The 25,232-nt window shown below is 43.1% G+C and overlaps 1 protein-coding gene across 5 annotated transcripts in view; it reads left to right on the top strand.

Annotated features, from left to right (window-relative positions):
• Positions 1 to 1,722: 1,722 nt before the first annotated feature.
• NBEA (neurobeachin) overlaps positions 1,723 to 25,232 on the top strand; it is a 561,077-nt gene continuing 537,567 nt past the window's right edge. For all 5 annotated transcript variants that reach the window (XM_075265948.1, XM_075265946.1, XM_075265944.1 and 2 more), the window contains exon 1: positions 1,723 to 2,265. In XM_075265948.1, coding sequence (XP_075122049.1) covers positions 2,059 to 2,265 — 207 coding nt within the window. In that variant the 5' untranslated portion in view covers positions 1,723 to 2,058. The remainder of the gene's footprint in view (positions 2,266 to 25,232) is intronic.

Here is a 25,232-nt window from a genome sequence, read left to right as displayed (position 1 = left end):
AGTGGATGTGGAGAGTGTAGAATAGAAGAGAAATGCAGGGAGCAAGAAATAGAGAAATAAAGAAAGGCAAAGCAAAGAGGAAAAGAAGAAACGGCAGTAAGGAAGTCTCACATAAGCTCCTCGAAGCGCAGTCTGATATGCAGGAAATGCATTATACAGTGGGTACAGAAAGTATGCAGACCCCTTTACATTTTTCACACTTTGTTTCATTGCAGCCATTTGCTAAAATCCAAAAAGTTCATTTTATTTCTTCTTAATGTACACTCAGCACCCCATCTTGACAGAAAACTACCAGAAATATAGATATTTTTGCAAATTTATTAAAAGAAAAAAACTGAAATATCACATGGTCATAAGTATTCAGACCCTTTGCTCAGTATTGAGTATTTGCCCCTTTTGAGCTAGTACAGCCATGAGTCTTCTTGGGAATGATGCAACAAGTGTTTCACATCTGGATTTGGGGATTCTCTGCCATTCTTCCTTGCAGATCCTCTCCAGTTCCATCAGGTTGGATGGTGAATGTTGGTGGACGCCATTTTCAGGTCTCTCCAGAGATGCTCAATTGGGTTTAGGTCAGGGCTCTGGCTGGGCCAGTTAAGAATGACAGAGTTGTTCCAAAGCCACTCCTTTGTTATTTTAGCTGTGTGCTTATGGTCATTGTCTTGTTGGAAGGTGAACCTTCGGTCCAGTCTGAGGTCCAGAGCATTGTGGAAGAGGTTTTCTTCCAGGATATCTTTGTACTTGGCCGCATTCATCTTTCCTTTAATTGCAACCAGTGGTCCTGTATCTGCAGCTGAAAAACACCCCCATAGCATGATGCTGCCCCTACCATGTTTCACTGTTGAGATTGTACTGGGCAGGTGAGGAGCAGTGCCTGGTTTTCTCCACACGTACCGCTTAGAATTAACTCCAAAAAGTTCAATCTTCATCTCATCAGACCACAGAATCTTATTTCTCATAGTCTGGGAGTCCTTCATGTGGTTTTTGGCAAACTCTATGCAGGCTTTCATATGTCTTGCACTGACGAGAGGCTTCCTTTGGGCCCCTCCTAAAGTTCCGAATGGTGGAGGGCTGCAGTGATAGTTGACTTTGTGGACTTTCTCCCATCTCCCTACTGCATCTCTGGAGCTCAGCCACAGTGATCTTTGGGTTCTTCTTTACCGATTTTGGTTGTGCAATGGGAGTCACAGTGTGGTCCTAGAATTATATCATAAACTGTGGCTCATATATCATACCCTTATATGAATTGTATATTAATATATAGATGTGCTTATACTGGGAAGATGTAGGGACATGCATAGGAATTAACTGAAAGTAATAGCTAGACGTGATATCTATACATGTACTGTGTGTATATATATATATATATATATATATATATATATATATATATATATATATATATAAATGACTTGAAGTCTAAATCTATACATGGATAAGTAGTGCATTGTAAATATACTGTATATATACATACACAAGGACTGTATGTGGCTATAAGGACAGTGTGGCGTATATACATGTATGCGGACAGGTCGTGCACCCTTATACTGCAGTGTATCAGCCTGTGCGCAGGGTGTGTGTCAGATGCCAGTTGCACCCACAAGGTGCCCTCTATGCCCCGGGCACCTGTACACCTGTCCATCCTTGTGATCGCTAGGCGGACTCGGCCCCACCCCCGGGCAGCACTGGCGCAGGCGCAGTTCACCCTACCGCAGGCAGGGGGCGTCAACATGGCGGAGGAGTGAGCGGTGTCTGCTCTTATCATAACAACGCCAGCTGCAGCCGCCGCAGTTATCCTGTTACCCGGCGACAGTGACCCGCTTGTGGCCCGGATCCATCTGGTTGCATTGGATAGTCTTGTGTGAGGGGCGGGCGGTGATGGAGGGGGGCTCTACCAGGATCCGTACCCCGGGGACCGTGGATTAGTCAGTGCATCACCCGCAGGTGTCTCCCTCTCTCGTCTCTGTGACTGCCGGCTGATCGCTGGGACTTGTCATCATCAGCCCCGTTATTTCTGGCGGATCTACCATCAGTGGCTTCCCCGCTGTGTGCGGAGACATGGCCAGTGCTGACAAGCCCGTGCTGGGGGCCGGCTGCCCGGACAGGGATGCCCCGGGTGGCTCCGGCTCCATGGTGCTGCCCGGCGGGGTCATCAATCCGTCGGTGCCCATCCGCAATATGAGGATGAAATTCGCCGTCCTTATCGGGCTCATACAGGTCGGGGAGGTCAGTAACCGGGACATCGTGGAGACCGTGCTCAACCTGGTAAGATGCCCTGCTGCATGTGCCCACATCTCACCTCCGGTGCCCATTCATTGCTGTGCAGCTCACCCCATTCCGGGTGTCACTGGGCGGCCTGTGCCCTCCTCCCCCATCACTTTGCATTGTATGATCCCCCATGACATATGAGGCCAGGGAATATAATGGTTGATTTGATCCATTGTAACAATCGATTGCAACAATTTGCCAATTATGGCAGGGCACAAATGCACCCACCGATGGCGAACCCTCACAATTTTGGGACTCTGAATCCCATGCAGGGCCCTGCAGCTAATAAAGGGTTAAAGCTGGCATCCTCCAGGGTGCTGTTGCTCTGAATGGCCCATATGTTGTGGTATTACATGTCTATGTACAATCACTCCTTGATAAATATAGCCGCTTCCCTCTGAGGATTCTGGTTAATGCAGCAGCTCTTGTCATTGGCCTCACCTCTCTGGGCCGGGAAGGGGTTAATAATTGCCGCTGGTGTGTGTTGTCTGATCATCATGCATCTGGTTATCCCTGAAGATTATAGGCATGGAAACCTGGCCTGGTGTCATACGTGTGCGGCATAGGCTCCATGTAGATGTATAAGGCTGCTGGCCTATAGGTGACTAGTCAGAGGGTCGGGTCTGTAGGATATACATTGCCGTGACAGGTTCAGCCTTCATCCATTATAGATATTTCCTGGCTCTCGTGGCGTGGATGCAGGCCTCATCCTCCTCATCGTCATCCACCTCTGACCAGGCCCCTTATTGCATTGCAGGGATTTTAAGGACCTGTAATAATGGCTGACATTAATAGCCTTTTAGTCACGCCAAGGGCTATACAATATTCATGACTTTGGGTGTTAGGATTGATGAGTTATTGATAGAAGTTATGTGCGGTGTACCGATAGGAAGGAAAGGCAATGTAGTAATATATAATGGCAGTATGCCTCTACCACTACATAAAAGCCGGGCCTTTAGAGGCTGTGACCTGGCCTCCCTTCCCCCATCACATGCCATGGAATTGTGGATGAATAGGTGGATCTGTAAGGGCTCTCGTGACACAAAGTTGCATGGAGATCACCATGGTTGTGCTGCATTTATGGTTTGTGTTGTGTCCTTGTTATCTTTTATTTGTGCTGTTTTTATTGTGTTGTCATTTTTATGTTCTATGATATATTTGTATTGATTAAACGAGTCATTCTAAAATTTTGACTTTGTGTCATTGTCATCCTCACATCACGGCGTCCAGGACCCAATAATCCTTCACGTCCTTTGTAACTGCTTCATTAGTACAGTCTTAAGAATCGCAATTCCAGCTAATGGATTAATGCACACAGCTATGAAATGCCTTCATTGTGTCTGGTATCATGTGGGCGCGCGGACTGTCACGTTGGCACTCAGAGGGTGAAGCTTACTGACAGAGGAGAGTTCATGGATGGAGCGCCTTGTCTTCTCCAGTCAGGTGCTGCGTTGCTGATGCTGCTGCTGCCATCTGCTCCTTTGCATTTGACCTGATGCAGTGAGCTGCGGCAGCATAGCAGAGACGAGTGCGGGTTGCTTGATCTGAATATTTATGTTGGGATTTAGTGCTTTGTGTAACTAGGCCTGTGATGAGCGACTTCAAGTGCTACACTAGTGATGTGAATGACGGATTCCAGATAACTGCATTTCTTTATATAGCACCAGCACATTGTGCGGAGCTGTGGGAGTCACTGACCACTCTGTTATTAATAGGATGTGATGGTCACCCTATATAGATGTTCCCAATAGGCCTAGCTCTGCAGGAATGACAGGGATCTTCCTTATAGGTCTCTGTAATGTGCGATACATTCTATAACAAGTGACTGCACATGAAGGGGGCTGCTTGTTATAGGAATTGACATATCATAAGTTTTGTCATGTCTTTGATCTCCAGCTGTGACCTATGAAACCAGTTGTATGCACCCGGCCCCTGTCCTGTCACTCTTGTGTACGTCTAGAATACTAAACATGAGAGTATATTCATACTTGTAACATTTGTTGCAAAAATTTGGTTAAGGATTTTAGAAATCCATGCACGTGCTTCCAGGCTTATAAGATTGACGACCGATAGGACATCAACTCAAGATAAACTGGGACCCCCTTGGTCAGGAGCTGCGCCCTCTTCAGTGAAAAGCAAGCAGAGCGCATTATGGCTGTTCTTGGTTTTGCATCTCAACCCCTTTCACTTGAATGGGACTGAGCTGCAAACAGGCCATGTGACTGATGAACGTGAAACCACAGGCCTGTGAAGCAGAAGTGGTGCTCTTACTTTTCTATAGTAGTCCCCTAGAGATGAATGGAGAGTCAGTGCACGTTCAAGACCTGTACTTCATTCATATAGGACTGTTTCATCTTCCCGACCGGACCCCCTACTTATTAGAAAGATACCATATAGAGTAGATGAGGGGGGTCATTTGTACTATCCATAATACCACTTTGAGGTATCCAAAGCACTTACAAATAGGTGTCGGCAGCGTAACTTTTTGGGGGAGATTCATGAAAGACCAGGGATACAAGCAGTTAGTTACTCGACATCCCATCTTCAGTCTGCATAATAAAACAAACCCATAGTGCAAAGCGACTGTAAACCCGTCATGTCGGTTAAGCCCAGTTCCACATTTGTGCATTGGTTTCTGCTTGGAGACCTCCTGAAAGGAAACCTAAACCGCATAAGAAGCGGTTACCTTAGGAAAGCGGCAGACCCAGAGACTATAATGGGATCCCTGTGGCTTCCGCGCGGTTTCCACGCAAAGAATGAGGAGAGAAAAGTGCTGCTTGCAGGACTTTTCATTCTGCATTTTTCATGCAGAAAGAGGAACGCAATGGCCTGAACGCAGATGTGAACCGGGCCCTATTGCTCTAGATTTTACCTGCGGATTTCAGTTTTTGCAATGCCAGGGTCCTGGCGGCTATTCAGCAGTGTTTTTTGTTATAAATGGCCTTAGCCTAGCGATAGAGCTGACCTTGATGCAGATTGCAACCAATCACAGCTCATCTTTATGTTATATACTGCATTGAAAAATGAATGCTGTGCTGTGATTGGTTGCTAGTGAGAACAGACATTCTTCATGAGTTTCTCCCATTTTTCTTATCAGATACATTGTAAAGGGGTTATCTAGAAATGGGCTCAGCATGGCGTAATAGGAACAATAATACCATTGCAATTCCCTATTAATTGGATGGTTTCTACGTCCTGGTCTCTCGGGGTATGCTTACTGCCCAATCTATCGCTGGCTGAGACAAATCGTCACCATGGCCAGTGACTGGCTGAGCAGGAATTTCCTGTGTGGGTTCCCAAAAGAATATATGAGATGAGTGTAATTCTATTATGCCATGCTGACCTTATATGTGTTATTAAAAGACAAATATCTCATACAGTCACATTATATTATTATATGATGATGATAATAAATAAAAAAAATAAATAAATAAAAAAAAAAAAAATATATATATATATATATATATATATATATATATATATATATATATATATATATATATATATATATAATAAAAATAGACTGAAATCTATCCTCTCCACATTAGTAATACCAGGTGACTGCATTTCTGCAGGCTAACCTTGACCAGAGCATGTTTGCTGTTGTACCAGGTCTTGCAGTATTTTACAATCAGTGATTTTCTGGCTGATCCATGCTCTAGTAATTGGAATAAATCTTCTCTCTCGGCGTGTATTGAATATGCATTGTGTGTTGTCTGTCCAATGAGAGCGCTGATGCTTTTATCAGCAGGAAGCTAATCAGTCTGGAGAGCAGCTGCAGTCGCCGTGCATTGTGGGTAGGATGCTGCTACACAATGACGTAAGGAAATAAATGAATCTATTTTATGTTACCTTTTAGTTCAGATGGGAACAAGCTGCTCGTGATGGCGAATGTCGCCACGTGACCGAGGTGCATCGCCAACCACTTGTCTTTTTCTGTAAATCTCCTCCGCTGCTTCTTTACGTGGCTTGTTTAATGGATTAGCTCAAATTTTAGTCGAAATAGATTTTATAAAGTGTGTAAGTAAACCAATAAATATATATTTATTTATATTTCTTTATACGCATGTGTATATATGTGTATACATGTCTCATCCTCTGCGTGTGTTTAATACCATAATTTGGAACCATATATTTTTTTTTATTTTTTTTTGCATTTTTTTACATAATTTTTTGCGAAATAAACTCTACCACATGTGTGCTTTACATTTTCAGTCTAATTTCCATGTTGATAGTAAAATCCAGTACAACTTGCATGCTTCATTTTAATATATCATGCTTGCCATCTGCTCTTGTGAATTCTCAAGTGACATTTGGTGACTAGGTACAACCATAAAATGCTGTGTGTGTAGCGTAGTACAAATCTGGGATTGCAATTTTGTATGAGATGACTTAGTCAGGTCTGTAATAAAATACATTAATTTACCAAAGATTATATTGTTGGGCAGCTTTCATATAGTCAGGTTTGGAACTTTAGTCACGCCAAGCCTTTTCACAGGGATGGTAGGGACGTTTGGACAACTGGTCAGAATATTTAGCCAAAACTGGGAAGACAGTAAATGATTGATCAACATACAGTGAATCCCCTTTAAGAAGACCACCCTTTAAGAAGGCCACTTTATAATTCAATTTTGGGTGGTCATCTCCAAGAAGCTTTACTATATGTTCACCGATCAATTACTGTCTTCTTGAAGATGGTTAATAGGGAAACTGAAAATCTGGGTGGTCTTATGAAGAGGCAAAATGGTCAGGATTTTAACGCACAATTGGCGTCAAAATCCTGCCGCATCCCATTGAAATCAATGGGAGCTGGTCATTTCCTTTTTCCATGAGGTTTGTTCCCGCTCACGTGACACCACCCTCCGGATTAGGCCTATTCATTTGGGCCTAATACGGAGTGGAAAGCCGCGACGGAATGTGTTCACGTGGAACCCGTGTGAACTAGCCCTTACAGTTATAGACCTCCCTTTACATGACTGCTGAATGTATGAGGTCCAACAAAAAAAAAATATTTTTTTCATTTTGATTTTGTTATACCGTATTTTACGGACTATAAGGCGCACTAGACTATAAGCCGCATTGCCCATGAGCGCCTTATAGTCCGTCTCGGTTCATATATAAGGCGCACCGGACTATAAGCCGTAGTCCAGTGCGCATTATATGTTATTGAAAGCGCCGGCAGGCAGACTTTGCCAGCGGCCGCTTAACCCCCCACGTGCCAGCCGCTTCTATTGGAAGCGCTCGGCAGGCGAGGAGGGGCTCTATCAGCAAAATCATGCTGATAGAGCCCAACCGTAAAAGTTAGATTAAACTACCACCATCCCCCCCCCCCGTCTTAAAATAAAAGCCTGAAACAGAATGTGAAACTTACCGAGCGGTGCAGGGTGGGCAGGCATTCAGGCCTCCTCTTCCTCCGATGTTCCGTCCTCCTCCTCCGCCGCTCGCTAACTGATAATGGCCTGGGCGCATGCGTAGCCGTAGTAGAAGCATTATGATATTGCGCATGCGCCCCGGCCATTATCAGCGAGCGCCGGAGGAGAAGGACGGAACATCGGAGGAAGAGGAGGCCTGAATGCCCGCCCGCCCGCCCTGCACCGCTGGGTAAGTTTCACGTTCTGTTTCAGGCCGGCGTGACAGCAGGGCTGCCGGACACTTCCCATTCATTTCTATGGGAGCCGGCATGCGAGCGCTCCCCATAGAAATGAATGGACTGCTTTTTTCCATTCATTTCTATGGGGAGCGCTCGCATGCCGGCTCCCATAGAAATGAATAGGAAGTGTCCGGCAGCCCTGCTGTAACGCCGGCGTGTACGGCTGTGATTACACGCCGGCGTTCTGTAGTGTGAATGCACCCTTACGGTGCCTTTTATGTATGTATGGAAGCGGCACGCAGACTTTGCCGCCGCTTCCATCCATATATAAGTCGCACCGGACTATAAGCCGCACTTATGATTTCTGAGGAAATCGTAGGTTTTTATGTGCGCCTTATAGTCCGGAAAATACGGTACGCAGCTGTTCGCCATATAATATGTCATTTTACTTTCATTGCTGGGTCAGATTACATTTCTTACATTAACACTAATCCCGTAGACTGTGTACATAAAACAACGCAAAAGTGAGTCAGCTAGATCCGTGAGCGCAGAGTGGTATTATGTTGTTTTCTAACCCATTGCTTCAATATAACAGTGTTGTCTCAATAAGCCAGGCAGCCACAATGGGATGAAGTGTCTCCCGCCATAGTGGGTGGGGGGGGGGGGAGGTTGTGGAGCTGTAATGTTCTGTAGGGAATGTATTACTCACATTAATCTTGTGGATATTTTGTGATGACTGAGCAGAAAGACAATTTTCAACGTACAAAAACAGTCCTATGGTTTCCTTTAAGGCCAGCTTCACGTGATACAAGCGCAACTCTCCGCATCATGACCTAAAGTAACAGATTTTAGGGAATCTGACACCAGAATGAAGCCTATTAATCCAGCAGCACAGTGGGGTAGGTCAGGCCCACCTCAATGTAGCACGGATTTCTCCATGAAAAATTGTGTTCACCGTCGCAGAGGTATTAATTTATTTCCCTACATGCCAATGAGCAGTCTGGGGTACCAAGTACTGCTCCGTTGCATCAAACCGCTATGGCCCATTCTGCTCCGCTATGTCAAGAATACAGGGCCAGAGGAGATTTCAGCCCGCTGTTACTTCCCTTCATGTCCTCCTGCACATGCAGTTTTATATACCTCTAGAAAGCTGACAATGCGCTAAATTCTGTACTCTGTCGGCTTTCTAGCGGTATATAAAACCGCATGTGCAGGAGGACATGAAAGGTCCTCTTTAAAGAAAGACGGGCATATTAGAACAGTATAGGGTAAGCAGTTGGGAGTCGTCCTCTGTGCTCCAGATTGCACATTTGAACGTTGGGAAATTAATATTTACTGGGGATCCCCCCCCCTCCCCGGACGGAATACCGAACGCATTGACAAGCGGTGAGCTTATGAAGGCACACGAACCCCATAGACTATAATGGGGTTCATGGGTTTTCCGCACGGTGTCCACATGAGTCATGAGGAGAGAAGAGTACTTCATGAACTACTTTCCTTTCTGCATGACTTGTGCAGAGACAGCACTGAAACACACAGACATCATTATAATCTATGGGGTCCATGTGCTTTCAGTGCTCACCGCTGGTCAATGCGTTCAGTATTCCGTTCGTGAAGGAGGGGTCTCCAAGCGGACTCCCCAAACGGAATACCGAACGCAGATGTGAACCGGGCCGTTGTCTTAATTAGCAGATGTAGATTTGTGGCAATATAATAAAACAAGGTTGCAATACATAAATCAGTATTACTACGCAGCCATTTTTTGGGGTTGGTATAGGTCAGATTAAGACCGTTTTGGCTTAGTCTTTCCGAATCTTCTAGTTCCTTGAGCCTGACAATATACCGCCTTGGGCAGCCTGAGATCTTCAGTTTCTGTGTTGTTGCTTCTTTAGTCTAAACTTGAACTTTCTGTATTTATCTCAGGAGATCTGATAAGTGCTTTTAAAGTTTTCTTGGATCCATTGACTCTTCTTCAGGCAAGGTTACGTGCAAACTTTTCCCAAGAAAAGAGCACAGGGCACTGAAAGTTGCTAAACACTTACTTGAGGTATTCTTTAAGGAGCTAACCTTTTCCTTACTATTCTTTGAGTAGAAGTGCATCCATTGCCTGTATATTGACTATTACTAGGCTTTTTTCCTCTAGTCTTTATTTTTGTGTTATTCATTTGTAGTGGAGCGTATTAAACAATGGTTTTGTATTGTTTCTTTTGTGTGTTTTTTTTTTTGTGTCAGCAGTACAGATGTTTTTTCTCTTTTGCCGACAAAGTAGATCTGTAGAATTGTATTGGTAAAATGTAATTTCGTGTAACTTAAAGCCAGTCTGTCAAGTTTTATGAGTTATAAGTGTATTGTCCAAGAAATGGCAAATTTGGTGCATATTATTTTATTTAACCACTTCCGTTCTGCTTTTCCTCTTGTTAATGGGTTGTGTCCCTACACAGCAGTCAGCGCTGGCTGGACAGTCACACTGTGTAAGGACGAGGGATGTGTAGCTAGTAGGACGAAACTCTGACTCCATTATGTTCCCATAACACAATGCCAACTCCTTGGCATAACGGGGGATATGCCTCAAAACTGGAGGATAAAACGCTGATGGTGGTTTTGATTGCTGAGACCCCCACCAATCCCAAGAATGGGGGGGGGGGTAGCCCTGCTTGCGTGACTCATCAATAGGAGCGCCATTCCCCACCAGTCGCAACCACATTTGGTCTGTCTCTGGAAAGAACCTCCATTTTCTCCTCTTGGCAAAACCCCTTTAAGGCTAAGGCCCTACGTTGTGGAAACGCAGCTTTTTTGTTGTTGTGCAGATTTTGCTGCGGTTTTTTGACACAAAGCTAAGGAACGGGAAATATATACTCTGTGAGCTGGTCTTTCAGTGTGGTATAGGTAACTTATTTACAGGGGGTTCCATTTATACCTTTATATTTGTGTGAATAGCATTTTTCACTTTATGGGCATCTTTTCTACATAGACTCCATTTGAATTTTTACTTTTTTTGTATATGAGTGATATATTGCAGTGTTGTGATGAATTATCACTTTTCTCACATATACACAGGCTCTTTTTTCACTCTGTTTATATATTTATGTTATATACATGTGGGGTGTACATGTGTTTGTTCACGTATATTTGGTATTCCAACCTATTTATTGTAATTCTATGTACCACCGGATCACCAGCTCATTATTTGTGGGTACTTCCATTCCTCCAATGTTCGTTATTTATGTTGTTGTTTTTTGTGTATTTTACGATAATAAAATTTACTATTTTTGTCAATCTTTAGTGGTCGGGTTTTTGCTTTAGTTTAGGTATTCAAAAAAATAACAGCAAAATCTGCAGTAAAAACAGCTGCGTTCCTGCAACGTGGGGTTTCGGCCTAAATTTCACATTGTTGTATGCCCAACAATTGCATCTACTAGCGGTCAGGAGAATGGATGTTTGCCCCTTCCATGTCAATGAAGATCCATTCCAGCCCACCTTTCACCTCTGTGGTGCCGCTGGAGATTGTGGTCCCTCCAGCCCCATAGCAGATAATGAGGCACCGATCACGCAAGTGTATTGCCACTTAATTCCCAGTAAGAATGCAGGGGACTGTCAATCACTTATTCACTGTGTCAATGTCGGACCCCCAGAGATCGAGTACTTATCCGCTATCCATAGGATGAACCCTTTTCATTTATGAAGACATAAAGGAGGAACGGCCTAGCTCAGAGTTATGACAGAAGATTCTCCAGAATTCTTATTTAATGGTAAATACAATTGTTTAGTAAACCAGACTTGTCCGGAAAGAACATACTTCACTTAAATACAGCTGCGAGACCCCCATAGAGGGTCAGCCTAGTCCCTGACACGACGGCCCAAGCTGCAGAGGGGGCTAACACTACATCTGTGCACGATCTGAATTGACCAGGTTGGAGGCTTTGTTTTGGCGGTGGTCTCCAGCTGTTACAGAACAGAAGTTACAGGTTGGAGACCATGGGTGTTAAGGATGCCCTTTTGTGAAGGGTTCTTGGATAATCTGGCTGTGACGGATCTCCCACTAACACAATGTTATGCTGCCCCCCTCCTAGAGTAAAATTCCATCTCCAGTCAAGGAGGTATATAGTGGATGCATGAAGAACTTGCTGAATTAACCCTTCAATTCATGACATTTTTTTAGACCCAGAAATTACCGCTCTGTATATTTCGCTTTTATCACACCCCTGTGTCTGGATAGACCGTATGAACGTCAGCTCTCCCCTATCTGAGGAATGCACCTCACGATACCATCAATCTCACTGAGCTGTCATCTACTCCACATCTTTAAGAAATGCTACCCAGCACCTCCTGGTATTCTTATCTGTCGAAGAACAGACCATTAGACCATATATTCACTATGGTTGATGCAATAGACAACCGTAAAGAACTAAATACCGCAGACTGCAACAGCAACCAGAACAATCCAGGAGGCGCCATCACTAAAAAAGGTAATAGATATCAATGGAAAACAGCCCGAAAAAAGGAAGGCGTCAGCACTGGGTGCATTGTCAACCTGCCTCCCCCTCCCACCCCCCAGCCTATGCTATATACATTGGAAATGAATCATGAAGGGTGGACTTGGCTCACTCACAATTCGTTCAGAGTCTGTACAGCTTACCATTGATTAAATGCTCATGGGATGCTGCCATATTGAGATCAATATCTACGTTCCTCAGTTAGGAACTACAGTATACTCGGTACATCATTTATTCCACTATTTTACTGTATATATTAGATTTATGTCACGTTAATGCAAAATTGCATGAAGGCGCCCACGATTGTAAATTGCAGAGCAGAATTTTCACAATATTCCAATGTTGGTCTTTCCACAATTATGTGTGTACAGGGAGGGATATAATATGATTATTTTTAAATTCAGTTATATGATTTGCAAAACATGAAAATTGTTTTAGAAACGAATGGGTTAAGCCTTGGTGTAAGACCGTTTCCATAACTGTGGGCGAAAACTGAAATCTGGTTCGCCTCATTTATTTTATTGGAGTCTCCTCGCAGGCATGGTTGACACGCCGTTGAGTGGAAATCCCAGCAAATTCACCAGTCTATGTAACATCCAATAAAAAATAAAAGTTAAAATAAACACTTTCAAGGCAAAAAAATTGGCACTGTATTGTACTGTATAGTTTATTAGCTTTATTATGCAGCTTTTATTCACTTCTCTCTGCTCTTTATGTCACAATTCACACTCCATTATGTCTAAAATCAGCATCTGTGTGTCCGTTGTATTAACGCTGGATAGAGAGTGATTGCTGGACCTGGTTTTTCTCTTGCAATTTTCTGCATGACCGCCATCTTGCTGACAGCAAATTATAATTTTTTTTTTTTTTTTTTTACTATCATCTTTCTGGTCAGCAGGCTTACTTTGTGCATTTATAAATGGATTCCTTCACATTATTTTGTTTCGGTTAAGAAGACTGTAAAGTAACGCGCTGGATAGCAGACTGTGCTCAGAGCTTTTAATACACATTGCTGTGTAAGTAAGCGTTCCGTTCCATAATGTAATGCTAATGCACACATTTAGCAGGTCAATAAGACAGTGGATGAAGGAAAAGCACTATTTATCAATTGCCGCTGCCGTTCTACTGAATAATTTTAGTGCTGTTAACACATTTTCCTTGCTGATTGCCAATTAAGATTAAGGTATAGTGTTTAATATATAGGGCAGTAATTCATCTACGGTAAAAATATAGTAATAATTAGCATCTGCCCCCGACTTAGTCCACGGGTTGGTGTTGTCGCTGAGCCCGTTGTTATGTAGCCCATCGCCCACTCGCACGTGTTGGCTCTGATCCATATATCTGTCACTGCACTGTATACCTAGGTGTGCCCCGTAAACCCCTAAACTCGCCTGGGGTGCGGCCCCCGAGCAGAAGGGAGAAGTATACATCCTTCCTTTTATATTTCCCATTGCTTTTGAACACAGTCCTGGCTTTGACTTATAAAGCCATAGAGCACCAAAAAACGCAACTTTTCCTCAACGTGCTGCTTCAGCCTATGGCCACCTCTCTTACGAGTTATTGTTCCAAATGCATGTAGAGAATAAGGAAGACTATTGCTGGTTTGCTGGACCTCAGTATGGAGCCTAGGTATAGGATACAATGGTGGATGTGACTTTTCTAAGAGCCCCTTTAATACTGGATAATAACATGCATAGCGGGGTCTTCTGAGGTTTATCAGCCTGAACTGAGAGATTGATTATATGGTAGACTGGTTATGATAGATAGTGATGGGGTGGTTGTGAGTTTAAGGGTCAATGAATTTCCTTCTCTCCCTTCCCTTTATACCCCCCTCCCCTTTACTGGCTCATTTCTTGCTGTACTGGGCACTGTGGCGTGAACAGGTGAGATCCAGCATTAATAATTTAGGCCGGGAGCTTATTTATCCATAGTGACCTCAGGTACCACCATCGGAAATTATACTTTTATATATCTTTGCATTTTAATGTGCTTGCCTTGCGTTGAATCTGCATAGAGATGAATGTTTAGCAGCGGAGGAAATCAATAGACTAGTGATGTAGCAGACATGTATGGGAAACGGATTGTATTCGGTCCACAATTCATCTTCCCTTAAAGTGTCTTTTTATATACTTAGGTTTATACCGCCTCCGCACCACACCAAAATGTGCAGCATGCATGTTGAAATTACCTGCAGACCAGCAGGTTCCCTTTTTCGTAAATTTAGATTTTTTGGCTAGTTACCCATCGCAGTCATTCAGTTCCAGCTCTCAATTTCTGAAGGGTCTTTGGCAATAAATGCATTGACCAGATTGGTATAAGAAGCTGCTTGGCATTACGTTTTGGTAAATTTAGACCCCAAAAGGAATCTAGACTCCACATAACAAAATTAACTCCCAAGACTTCAGATGACACTTTTCTATAAGATGGCCATTAACCTTAGCTGTCTGACAAATGGTATTCAGATACTTCTCCAGTACACGTGAATAGTCAGATTGGCCAAGTATGCATGTTTTCTCCAGTTCAAGAGGGGAATGAGTTGCTGTCCGAGACTCGTCTGGTAGTGACTTATCTCCCTTAAACCATTAGTCCAACGAAACAATGTGATAGATTTGTGGGGGTCTGAGTGGTCGGACCCCCTCTGATGTGCAAGTTATACCCTAGCCTTGGAGATGGGGTTTGTTAAAGAGTTCAGTTTTCACCTGCCGTCAGGGAATAGTGTGAACATCCTCATACAGATTACAATTGGCTGGTCCTGCCGAAATCTGCAAATTCAGCCAGCATTTATCTGGCATCTTTGGCCATCTTTATTCAGGACGTTGCAGTTCATGACACATCCATAGTTATAAGGGAATGGGAACTGATCTCTAGGAATAGAACACTTCTGGGACAAGGTGAATGGAGCTTCTGGCTCTGTCCACTGTATAGTATCGGTGGCTTCTTTGAAAGGGTGCTTGATTGGGGATGGGGGAGGATAATGGGTGTTGGACCCCTACTGATCTGGTATTAATGGCCTATCTTGAGAATATACCATCATGATCAAAAAGTTGAAAAAAACCCTTTTAAGGAAGTCTGTCAATTTGAACATGGACTTATCTATGGACAACATTTTTGGGATCTGAGCAGAGTCATATACATTGGCTCTGTGGTTAGCACTGTAGCCTTGCAGCACTGGAGTCCTGGGTTCGAATCCAACCAAGGACATCTGCAAGTAGTTTGTATGTTCTCCCCATGTTTGGATGGATTTCCTCTGGGTACTCCGGCTTCCTCCGACACTCCATAGACATAGTGATAGGGAAATGTAGATTGTGAGCCCTCTATGGGACAGTGAATGACTGTCTGATGGCGCTATACAAGTAAGCATAATAAATAATGTATAGTTTTGTCACAAAAGAGTCCATATAAGTTGTACTTATTTATTTAACCCCCTACTTTTTCTATGCTTAATAGTCCAATGGGTGGTCCTAGTTAGTGGTTACCAATTATCTCTGAATGCATATATGTGTCGACCATTGAATAGGACCCCCCACTGGACTCTTATACGGATTCTACCATTAAGAAACTTTTTTTTCTAGGTAACACGTCGAAATAGCCTTTAGAAAGGCTATTCATCTCCTACCTTTGGAAGTGCTCTTTGCCGCGCCGTTCATTCGAAACACTGGCTTGTACTGGTATGCTAATTAGTTCTCTTGCAGCGATGTGGGCGTCCCCTAGTGCAGGAGATGCGATGGGGGCGAACTTCGCTGAACAGAGCATACTGCGCAGGCGTCCGATGTCAAGCCAAAGAAGGAAGGGGAGGATGTAGAAGAAGACAGGCGGCGCTGGAGTCGGTTTTCGAGCAGCAATGGGGACGCCCCCATCGCATCTCCTGCACTGGGGGACGCCCACATCGCTGCAAGAGAACTAATTAGCATACCGGTACAAACCGGTGTTTCGAACGAACGGCGCGGCGGAGATCACTTCCAAAGGTAGGAGACGAATAGCCTTTCTAAAGGCTATTTCGACGTGTTACCTAGAAAAAAAAAGTTTTTTAATGGTAGAATCCCTTTAAGGGATTTGAATGAATATAATATTATTTTACTGAACATTTAACATGTCACTTTACTAGTATTTTGAGACTGTGTGTGGGTGGTTTTGTTGTTGTTTTTATTGTGCATAAAACACACTCAAAATAAAGTAAAAAATTAGTAATTTTAATAGTAACATTGTATTAGAAAATTGTAATTGCCTGCTTTAATAGAGAGTCCAACTTTAATGTAACGTATATAAGGATGCAGCCGTGGAAGCTGCGGCCATCCAGTGTCAGCCGCCACATATACTATGGTTTGATAATATTCATTTATCAGGCAAATTAAAAGAAACATTTCTGCTCCGGAGATTTGATTTATGGAATCCTTTTCCAACAATACAATCAGATTCTCTGTATCGGTGTCATGTTTATGAATTATTCCATAGTAAAGCTGTGTCAGCGGGCAGAGCGCAATGATGGATTACATAAATTACCAGAAGGAGACTTCTGTAAGATACATAACTTATAGAGAATATAGAAATAATGTAATTCACTAGTATTCACAGCCTTACACTGCTGCTTTACAACACAACTTGTCTTGCTTGGCTAAATATTATATTACAGAATATGGTCCCTGGCTGACTGGTTTTACTAGTAGTTCTATGTGATGTGAAGAAATGGTATAAACTATAGCAAAAAGGCAGTATAAATAAATAACGCGCTATATAATGAAGATCACGCTTAAAGGTTTCCGATTTCTTAAGCAGTTACTGTAGTTCCTTCGGTACACTAGCTAAGCATGAGCTACCCTGTTTCCCCGAAAATAAGACACCCCCCCCCCCCCCCCTTCACCTTCTGGATCACATACAACCGGCAGTCATGCCGACACTCCGCTAATTGTTCCCCGCTTTGTTTGCCGATTGTTCCCCGCTCCAGCTGCTGCATAAAACATCCCCCGAAAATAAGAGAGGTCATATATTTCGTTAGATAATTAATTATAGGAGCATGTCTTCTTTTCGGGGAAACAGGGTATTGGTATGGGCTAGACGCCTTACACTGGGTTCACACCAGCGCCTGAACTCCATTTTCAGGTTTCTATCTTCTGCATGCAGAAGATGTAAATCTGTCATGCCGAGTCCGGCCGTGAACGCTGGTGAGCATTTTATGCTCTCTGCGGCAAAACCGCTTTTTTAAAACCGGACACAGAGTGCTACAAGTCCGACTCTGTGTCCGGTTTTAAAAACCCGGTTTCGCCGCAGAGAGCATAAAACGCTTACCGGCACACACGGCTGGAGACTTTTCAAGCCCATTCAAATGAATGGGATTGAAACATGCCAGCAGGTTTCCGTCTCCTGCCCCTGTTTTGTGCAGAAAACTGAAACCTGCAGAACGGAGTACGGGTGCAGATGTGAACGAGTCCTTAGCGGAACTATAAGAATATCTAACAATATTTATGGGAGGGATATTTTAGATTATTGTAATGAAAAATCCTAATGTCAACCGCCATTGTGTACCACCAATATAGATAAGGCCATGTTCACATCTGTAGACTCCACCAAACCTTTAGGGCAGTATAGCACATCATGCTGCCCTGTTTTGTTTCGTAAAATTAGGGACACTATAATGGTAACTCAATGGGGTGCAGTCACCGATCTGGTGCCGCCGTTCATTTTGTGTTAGGGCTGGTTTGCATGGGGCAAAAGGGGGCGGATTTTGGCGCTGAATCCACGTCATAATCCGCCCCCTCACAATAGAGGTCTATGTTGCCGCTCACGGAAAAAGGAAGCGAGCTTCCCTTTCTTCAGGCAGATTCCGCAGCTGATTCAGCCCCGGCGTCCGCCTCGCGGCAGCACCCTCCGTGCTAGGCCCGTTCATTTGGGCCTACTCCAGAGCGGGAAGTCGGGATTGTCAGAAGCCGCGTGACAGGCGCATTTTGACCCTATTCTGATGCGGCTTCTCGCGTCAGAATCAGGACCAAAATGCGCCATACCACGCCCTGTGTGAACGGGGTCTTACTGTTCCTATAACAAAACAGAAATAACTGCACAGATGTGACTATAGCCTTAGGATAGGTCATCCGTATCAGATCACTGTAGGTCTGACACTTGACACCCCCACTGATCAGCTCTTTGAAGATGCTGTGTTGTTTCTTTAAATACCAATCACAGCTCCATATATTGTTTAGCGGTTGTGCTTCACTAGAATGGGACTGAGCACCAACCACCAAATGCGACAGGAGAGATATCAAAGTCTGTGAATAGCGCAGCTGTGGAAGTGGAGTCGGGATCAATTTTTGGTGAAGTCGGCAAAGGTTCTCAATTCTGGTTTCAAAATAATGCCGTAATATTTTTAATTATATTATAAAATGATATTATGTAATGAATTAGAATATCTTTACCGCTTCTGACTGACCACGGCTGCCATTTATGAAGGAATCGGTAGCTTTGCCCCCACAATCCTGTTGAATGGGAAGCGGTGTTTCCCTGAGTGCCATGCTGAATGTTAGCGAATGAGAACGGAGTTGCAGTTACCATGTTTTGGCTACTACACCGTGTAAGGAGCCGACTGCTTCTGGTGCCCTGCACTGTGCTGATATCAGCTGATCGGTGGCGGTCCTGGGTGCCTTATCTCCACCAATCTGATCTTGGTATCTTAGGATAGGCCTTCAATATTTGCTCTTGGAAACCACTACATGAGTTTATGCTTCTTTCTCCAGTTTAATAAACATTACTGCTCAAGCAAACCAAGTGATCATCAATAGCTAAATCCTGTGTGTGACATTTATGTACCTCATTAGTTATTTATTTATTTTGGATATAGCAGCGGGTACATTCTTGTGGCTTGGCGGATTTTACATGATGAGCATCCAAATGTTTATTGCGTGACTAAGGTCCTTTATAGGAATCCGTATTGAAGTTTACCTACATGACTTCTAACAATACGGCTGTGTTTATGAAGATCTTTATCTAATATCGCTATTAACTTGGTGCCTCACAAGTTGTGGCTTTAGGCTAGTTGCCCATTTGGCTGCAGCACAGTGGTCATCTATGCCAACATTATTCACAGTCCAGCAGCTAGAATACTAAGAGCCATTCTTTATGGGATAGGTTGTTAAGTCTTACTCAACAATGGACCCAGATAAATAACAGCATTAAAGTCACCTAGCTATAATAATATAAGTGTTATGGATACACATCAAGTAAGTGAAATACTGAGCGACTAAAGGGGTTTTCTGGCCCCAAATCAAGTACTAATAGCCTAGCCACATGATCATCAGTATGTGATTTGTGGTGGGGGGGTCTGACAGCAGAACCCCACTCGGATCATCTGTGCTGAGCAGCCTCAGAAGCCAGGGGCTACTAGTTGATGGTTGGACCGTGCAGATGCAGAACCACCGCTATTTAGTGGTCAGGGCTGATGAGTCGCCTCTATTCTCTAAATGCACAATTCGACTGTCCATTAGCTTCTTCCAGTACCTGTAGGCTGATCTGCACGGGGTCTGTGTGTTGGACCTCCCCAGATCACATACTGAGGACCTATCTTGTCTTAGGTCATCAGTATGAAAAATTGATTTGGGGCTGGAAAATCCCTTTAATCATAGGCTGTTGGGGTGCTGCTATCCAGGCTTCTTTCCATGCAATGGTTGGCAATGCCTTTATGTAGAGTGTATAAATATATATATTTATAACAAATTTTCATTAATTTTGTAATATTTGTTATTAAAGAAGGTGTCCTCTTTATCTTCATTCATACTGATTATTTGTATAGAATTCTTCCACACATAGAAGTCTACGGAAGGGGAGAAGGAGTTGGTTAATTGATTTATTGCCTCGTTCTATGTACTGGTCGTTTCTCATCTTGAAGAGCTGTTTATTGTAGAATGTAGCAGCTACAGTTTGTCTTTTTACGCAGATTCCTCCACCCTCCATAGACTTCAATGTAAAAAGGAACTCCGTGTGATAAGTAGAGAAGGAAACCTTTTTCAGATCACAAAGTTTCTTCTATTCCCCTGTAAAGTTTTTTTTGTAATTGGAGGTACACTTTAAAAGTGCTAACTCCTTATCTGTCTTACCTTATTACTGGCCATGTAGAAACCGCACAGTCAGTAGCCATTTAGTGTTTTCACCTATTTCCAAGCACCTGCGTCCCTGGCACAGGATGTGACTATGACCATATGGTCGCCCCCTAACAATGTCTATTTTAAAAGGATTTTCCAGGATTACAAAAATGGATGATCCTTAGAATAGTTCATTAGTATGAGATTGGACAGGATCTGACCCTCGGCACCTCTGCCAATTTGTCTCAAAGGGCTGCGGCCTTATTTATTACATGGCTCCGTATGCTTAGTCGCGGCTTGCTAGATATTGAAGCCTTGTCCCTTTCACTTATTGGTGATTGTGTTGAATAACTACTCTTGATGTAAACCTGGTTCCCTTCTCTTTCGTACTTAGATATCAGTCTTATTCCAAGTATCTGAAGGGAATTTTCACAGAAAATGTAAAACCCAGGCAACTCTCCACTTTTCTTAGGGGTCGTTCACACGGGGCAGGAGTGGGCGGATTCTGACGCCGAATCCACCTCAGAATCCGCCCCCTCACAATAGAGGCCTATGTAGATCGCTTGCTTCCTTTTTTCCGTGAGCGGTATGTTCCCGCCCGTGGAAAAAAGAAGCGAGCTGCCCTTTCTTCAGGCAGATTCCGCAGCTGATTCAGCCCCGGTGTCCATCTCGCGACAGCACCCTCCGGACTAGGACCATTCATTTAGGCCTACTCCGGAACGGGTAGCCGCGACTGTCAGAAGCCACGACAGTCATGGCAGGCGCATTTTGGTCCTATTCTGACGCGGCTTCCCGCGTTACAATCAGGACTAAAATACGCCATACCGTGTCCCGTGTGAACTAGCCCTTAAACTGATATGTTTGTGCACATTATCTTCTCGTCAGCCAATTCCATCCATCATCTTATTTTGTGTGGGGATGTCTTATCCGTAATAGATGTTTGAGGACGGAGAAGGTTGGGGTTGGATGTAAACCTGCCATATATATTTGTTCTAGAGATATCTGGCAGTGACTTATTCCCCTTTTACTATTCAGCACACATGCTTGGAGGGGGAGCTGTGGGTGTAATGAGCGGTTTGCCTCCAGCTCTCCAGTCTCCTGTGTACGGCCAGCCCTATCTTCTTGCAGGTAATTATTTTTATAATTACACCATAATAAGGGCCATCAATACCACTTAAATCCAAAATGACAATCTATATCTATCAGAAGATCTGTAATTGTGAGGATTTCATTAGTACTTCCGTCTTTCCTTGCCACATCCAGAACTGAATTTCAGAGTCTTTACTTCTCCAGTATTCCTACTCTCAATTGTCCAAAAAGCTGAGAAATGTGAAATGTTCTCCTGTGTTCTCCTCGCAGAGTGTTGACTCAACTCTTTCAATGGGTATTCAATGGCATTCATTGTGAGAAGATATCACGGCACAGAAAGTTATCACGTTAGAGAATGTCAAGTAAAAAAGTGCTGAATCTATAAATTTGCATCCATGATCCTCATGTAGATTTAGGAAGCCAAGCATGAACCTGTAGAGATGAGATCCCCAATGTTTTGTAGTTTGAGTAGTTTGCAGATAAGACAGATGGTGTTGAGTCACAGTAAATGTTAAAATCAGAAGCCTGTTAAAGATATGGCCAACTAATATGACTGTTAAAGTGTTTTTCTGGGCTAAAGTATTTATGGCCTATCCTAAAAATAGGTAATTAATATCAGACCTCTAGGGGTTTGTCACCCAGGACCCCCGAGAATCAGCTGTTCTCAGAAGCCAATACAAGTGTAGTGGGAGAACGGTGTCACCGCGGCTTAGGTTCCTTTCAAATAAATGGGAGCTGATCTGCAGTTCCTGATCTGGCCACTACACAGAGAACAGTGCTGTCTGCTTCCTGCCCCATTCTCTGAGTATTAGCTGCTGAGAACAGCTGATCGATAGGTGGTGGGGTATTGGATGCTGCAAACTTTCTGTTTAAACCTTAGTACCATAGTATCAAGAGTCCAACAGCTGGGGAGCCACATGTGACTTCCGAGCTACTAGTTTGGGGCCAATGATGTAGAACCCTTATTTTTGAGGGCATTGGCAGATAAGTTAACCAAGTTCAAACTTTGACATTGGGATGTGGACTTTAAATGATTCAAGATGGCCGCTATGAACATGGAGAGAACACATCTCTATAAATAGGATGTAATATGTCAGAAAATACATATAATGTCTGTATGACTATATTGGTTGCAGTGTGCACAGTGTTTAACCTTCAATCCACTCTAAATGTTGCCGCGAGCCCTTTCTTCACCCCATTGCATCCTGAATAGGATTCTACTTCAGCTTCACATTTAAGTGTTTTGTGGCCTTAAACCAATTTCCAAGTACCTGTAGTCAAACACCTTGTAGTGCTTTAAATGGACTTCTCGGTGTATGGTAAGCCTGTCTTAGTCTTTAAGACTTCCCTTGACCTTCTTTCACTTTATATTCCAGGAATAAACAGGCTTTTAAAGGAAGTCTGAATGATTTTATGTAAAACACTCCATAAGTAAGAGACTTCATCAAGGATTCTGCAATGGAAGTGTATAATATAGAATATTACAGTGCCGTCCTGCTAAGGACTAGTAAAGAGCGTCATCATGCGGGTCAGTGATAGGAGATGAGGATATGTCCACATGACACATACACACATTAGATTTTACGTGTGGAATCTGTGCTGTGTTAAATAGAAAGAAATAAAAAGGAAATACCGTGCACAGGTTGAGGGAACTGTAATATTTAACCCATTGCAAGACAAACCCTTATTTTTCACTGACGTTGTGTTAGAATTAAGATATCATTTTTATTGAATCCCTAAAAAAGAAACTAATCTAAGGGGGGAGTTTACAGTACTGTAGTAAATGTCCGTTGCCTTCCTCCGTCATAAGATGACAGCAATGGACATAAAACTGTCACAGAGATCGGACTGATTCTGTGCCCATTCCCATAGACTCTAATGTAAACAACATGATGGCAGTGTGATTACCATTGTAACAGAAGATACAGCTGGCTTCTGTCCTGTTGTCTACATTAGAGTCAATGAGAATGGACACCGAATCAGGATGTGACCGTTCTCTGCAACAGTTTAATGTCCGTTGCTGTCATCCTATGATGGAAGACATCAACGGACATTTACAATGGTATTGTGAACACCCCCTATGAATTTAGCATCCAGGGATGATATCAAGTATTTTAGTAACTATCTAGTTTTCTCTATATAAATTGATTTATAGAGGGCTAATTTGGAAGCAATTTAGGTGGGAAATAAGGGTTTGTTTTGCAATGCAAATGTCTTATGTAGAAGTCACAACACAACAAAAGTCTCCAGCCTAAAGGGAGCGACGGTGCAGAGTTTTCTATCCACACAGTGCACTTGTATCCACCGCAGCTTTCACCCTTTGCATAAGCTGAAATCTGCAACCCAGCTGCAGTAGTTACCCCATGAATTTTTCAGCAAAATCATGGCAAACACATTTCTGATTTACCACAATAGAAAATCCAGCTGGACTTGCCTTTAGGCTAAGGGCCCACATTGTGGAAACGTTTTACTAACTATATATATATATATATATATATATATATATATATATATATATATATATATATGTGTGTGTATGTATATATATATATATATATTTATGTATATATTATTTATATATATATTATTTATTTACATCTTTATTTTCAATTGCATCTTGTAAATTGCATCTGTTTTATATGAAGGCAGTAAGGCCCCCCCCCCCCCCCTAAAAAATAAAAAAATAAAATAAAAAATAGCTTCTCCAGGAATACATTTACTTGGGATGACTGCCAGAACCTTTTATTGATGGGCTTGGTTTGTGGAGTGACAGGTCTGCTCAGCCGCCTGACAAGAATAATGACTAGCATGTTGAACTGTCATTGTGTCACCATCATGAAAAGTGACGTTACATCCTCGACGGCTCAGAAATGTCTTAATTGCGCCGTAAAGGCGATTGTGATTGTTTTATGGTTTCTATTTAGGAGCGCAGGAAGGAATTTAGGAAACGTGTGTACGGCGCTGGTAACATTACCTTAGTTTGACAGACAATGGGCGAGCAGGTGTTAGCACCCACCTGACTCCCTTTGTCTGCCGAGGAGCGGCCTCTAGCCAGCTGTGAAGCACACATATATGGGGGGGGGGGTTTTGGCTTGGTGACTGTCTAGGTGTGCATGGCTGACAGGAGCACACAGCCCGAGGACGTTTGTCTCGTACTATTCCGAGCTGACTCTGCTTCATACATATTTGAGGCTCATTATCCAGGCTGAAATATTAGGCGTCGGGTGTTTTACCATTGTAAATATTGCAGCGGCCATTATGTCGTATAATTGGCGCATGTCACGCAGTTCATCTAGGCCAATTGTTGTGACATATTGTACATCATCTTGATTATATAATCGTGTCTCCGGATTTCTTCACGTGAATTATTTCTGCTCTTTTAGATTTTTACGTGACTCACTCAGACAGGGTTGATGAAAATTTTACATTTTTGTCTATACCTTGCTGGAAAAGCTGGGTAGGGACCATTACGGTCACCCATACAACTGATTTTCTGATTGGCAAGTGATCCATTTATACTCCTTCGTAATTGTATGACTACACATCATGCCAACAGTAATCGCCGCCATCTTTGTTTTCACTAATTGAAGGTATTTATCCAGCCTTTTGTGCCTCTTTACTTCTAATTCTGCCCCCTCCCTTTTTTTTTGAAGTTTTAGACTATGTTCACGATGTTTATGTCCTTGCACCTATTTTATAGGCTTATTACGTGATTTATCTGTAGGAATG

Source organism: Leptodactylus fuscus, chromosome 2, assembly GCF_031893055.1.
Source record: "Leptodactylus fuscus isolate aLepFus1 chromosome 2, aLepFus1.hap2, whole genome shotgun sequence".
Lineage (NCBI taxonomy): Eukaryota > Metazoa > Chordata > Amphibia > Anura > Leptodactylidae > Leptodactylus > Leptodactylus fuscus.
This window is presented reverse-complemented; position numbering and strand designations above follow the sequence as displayed.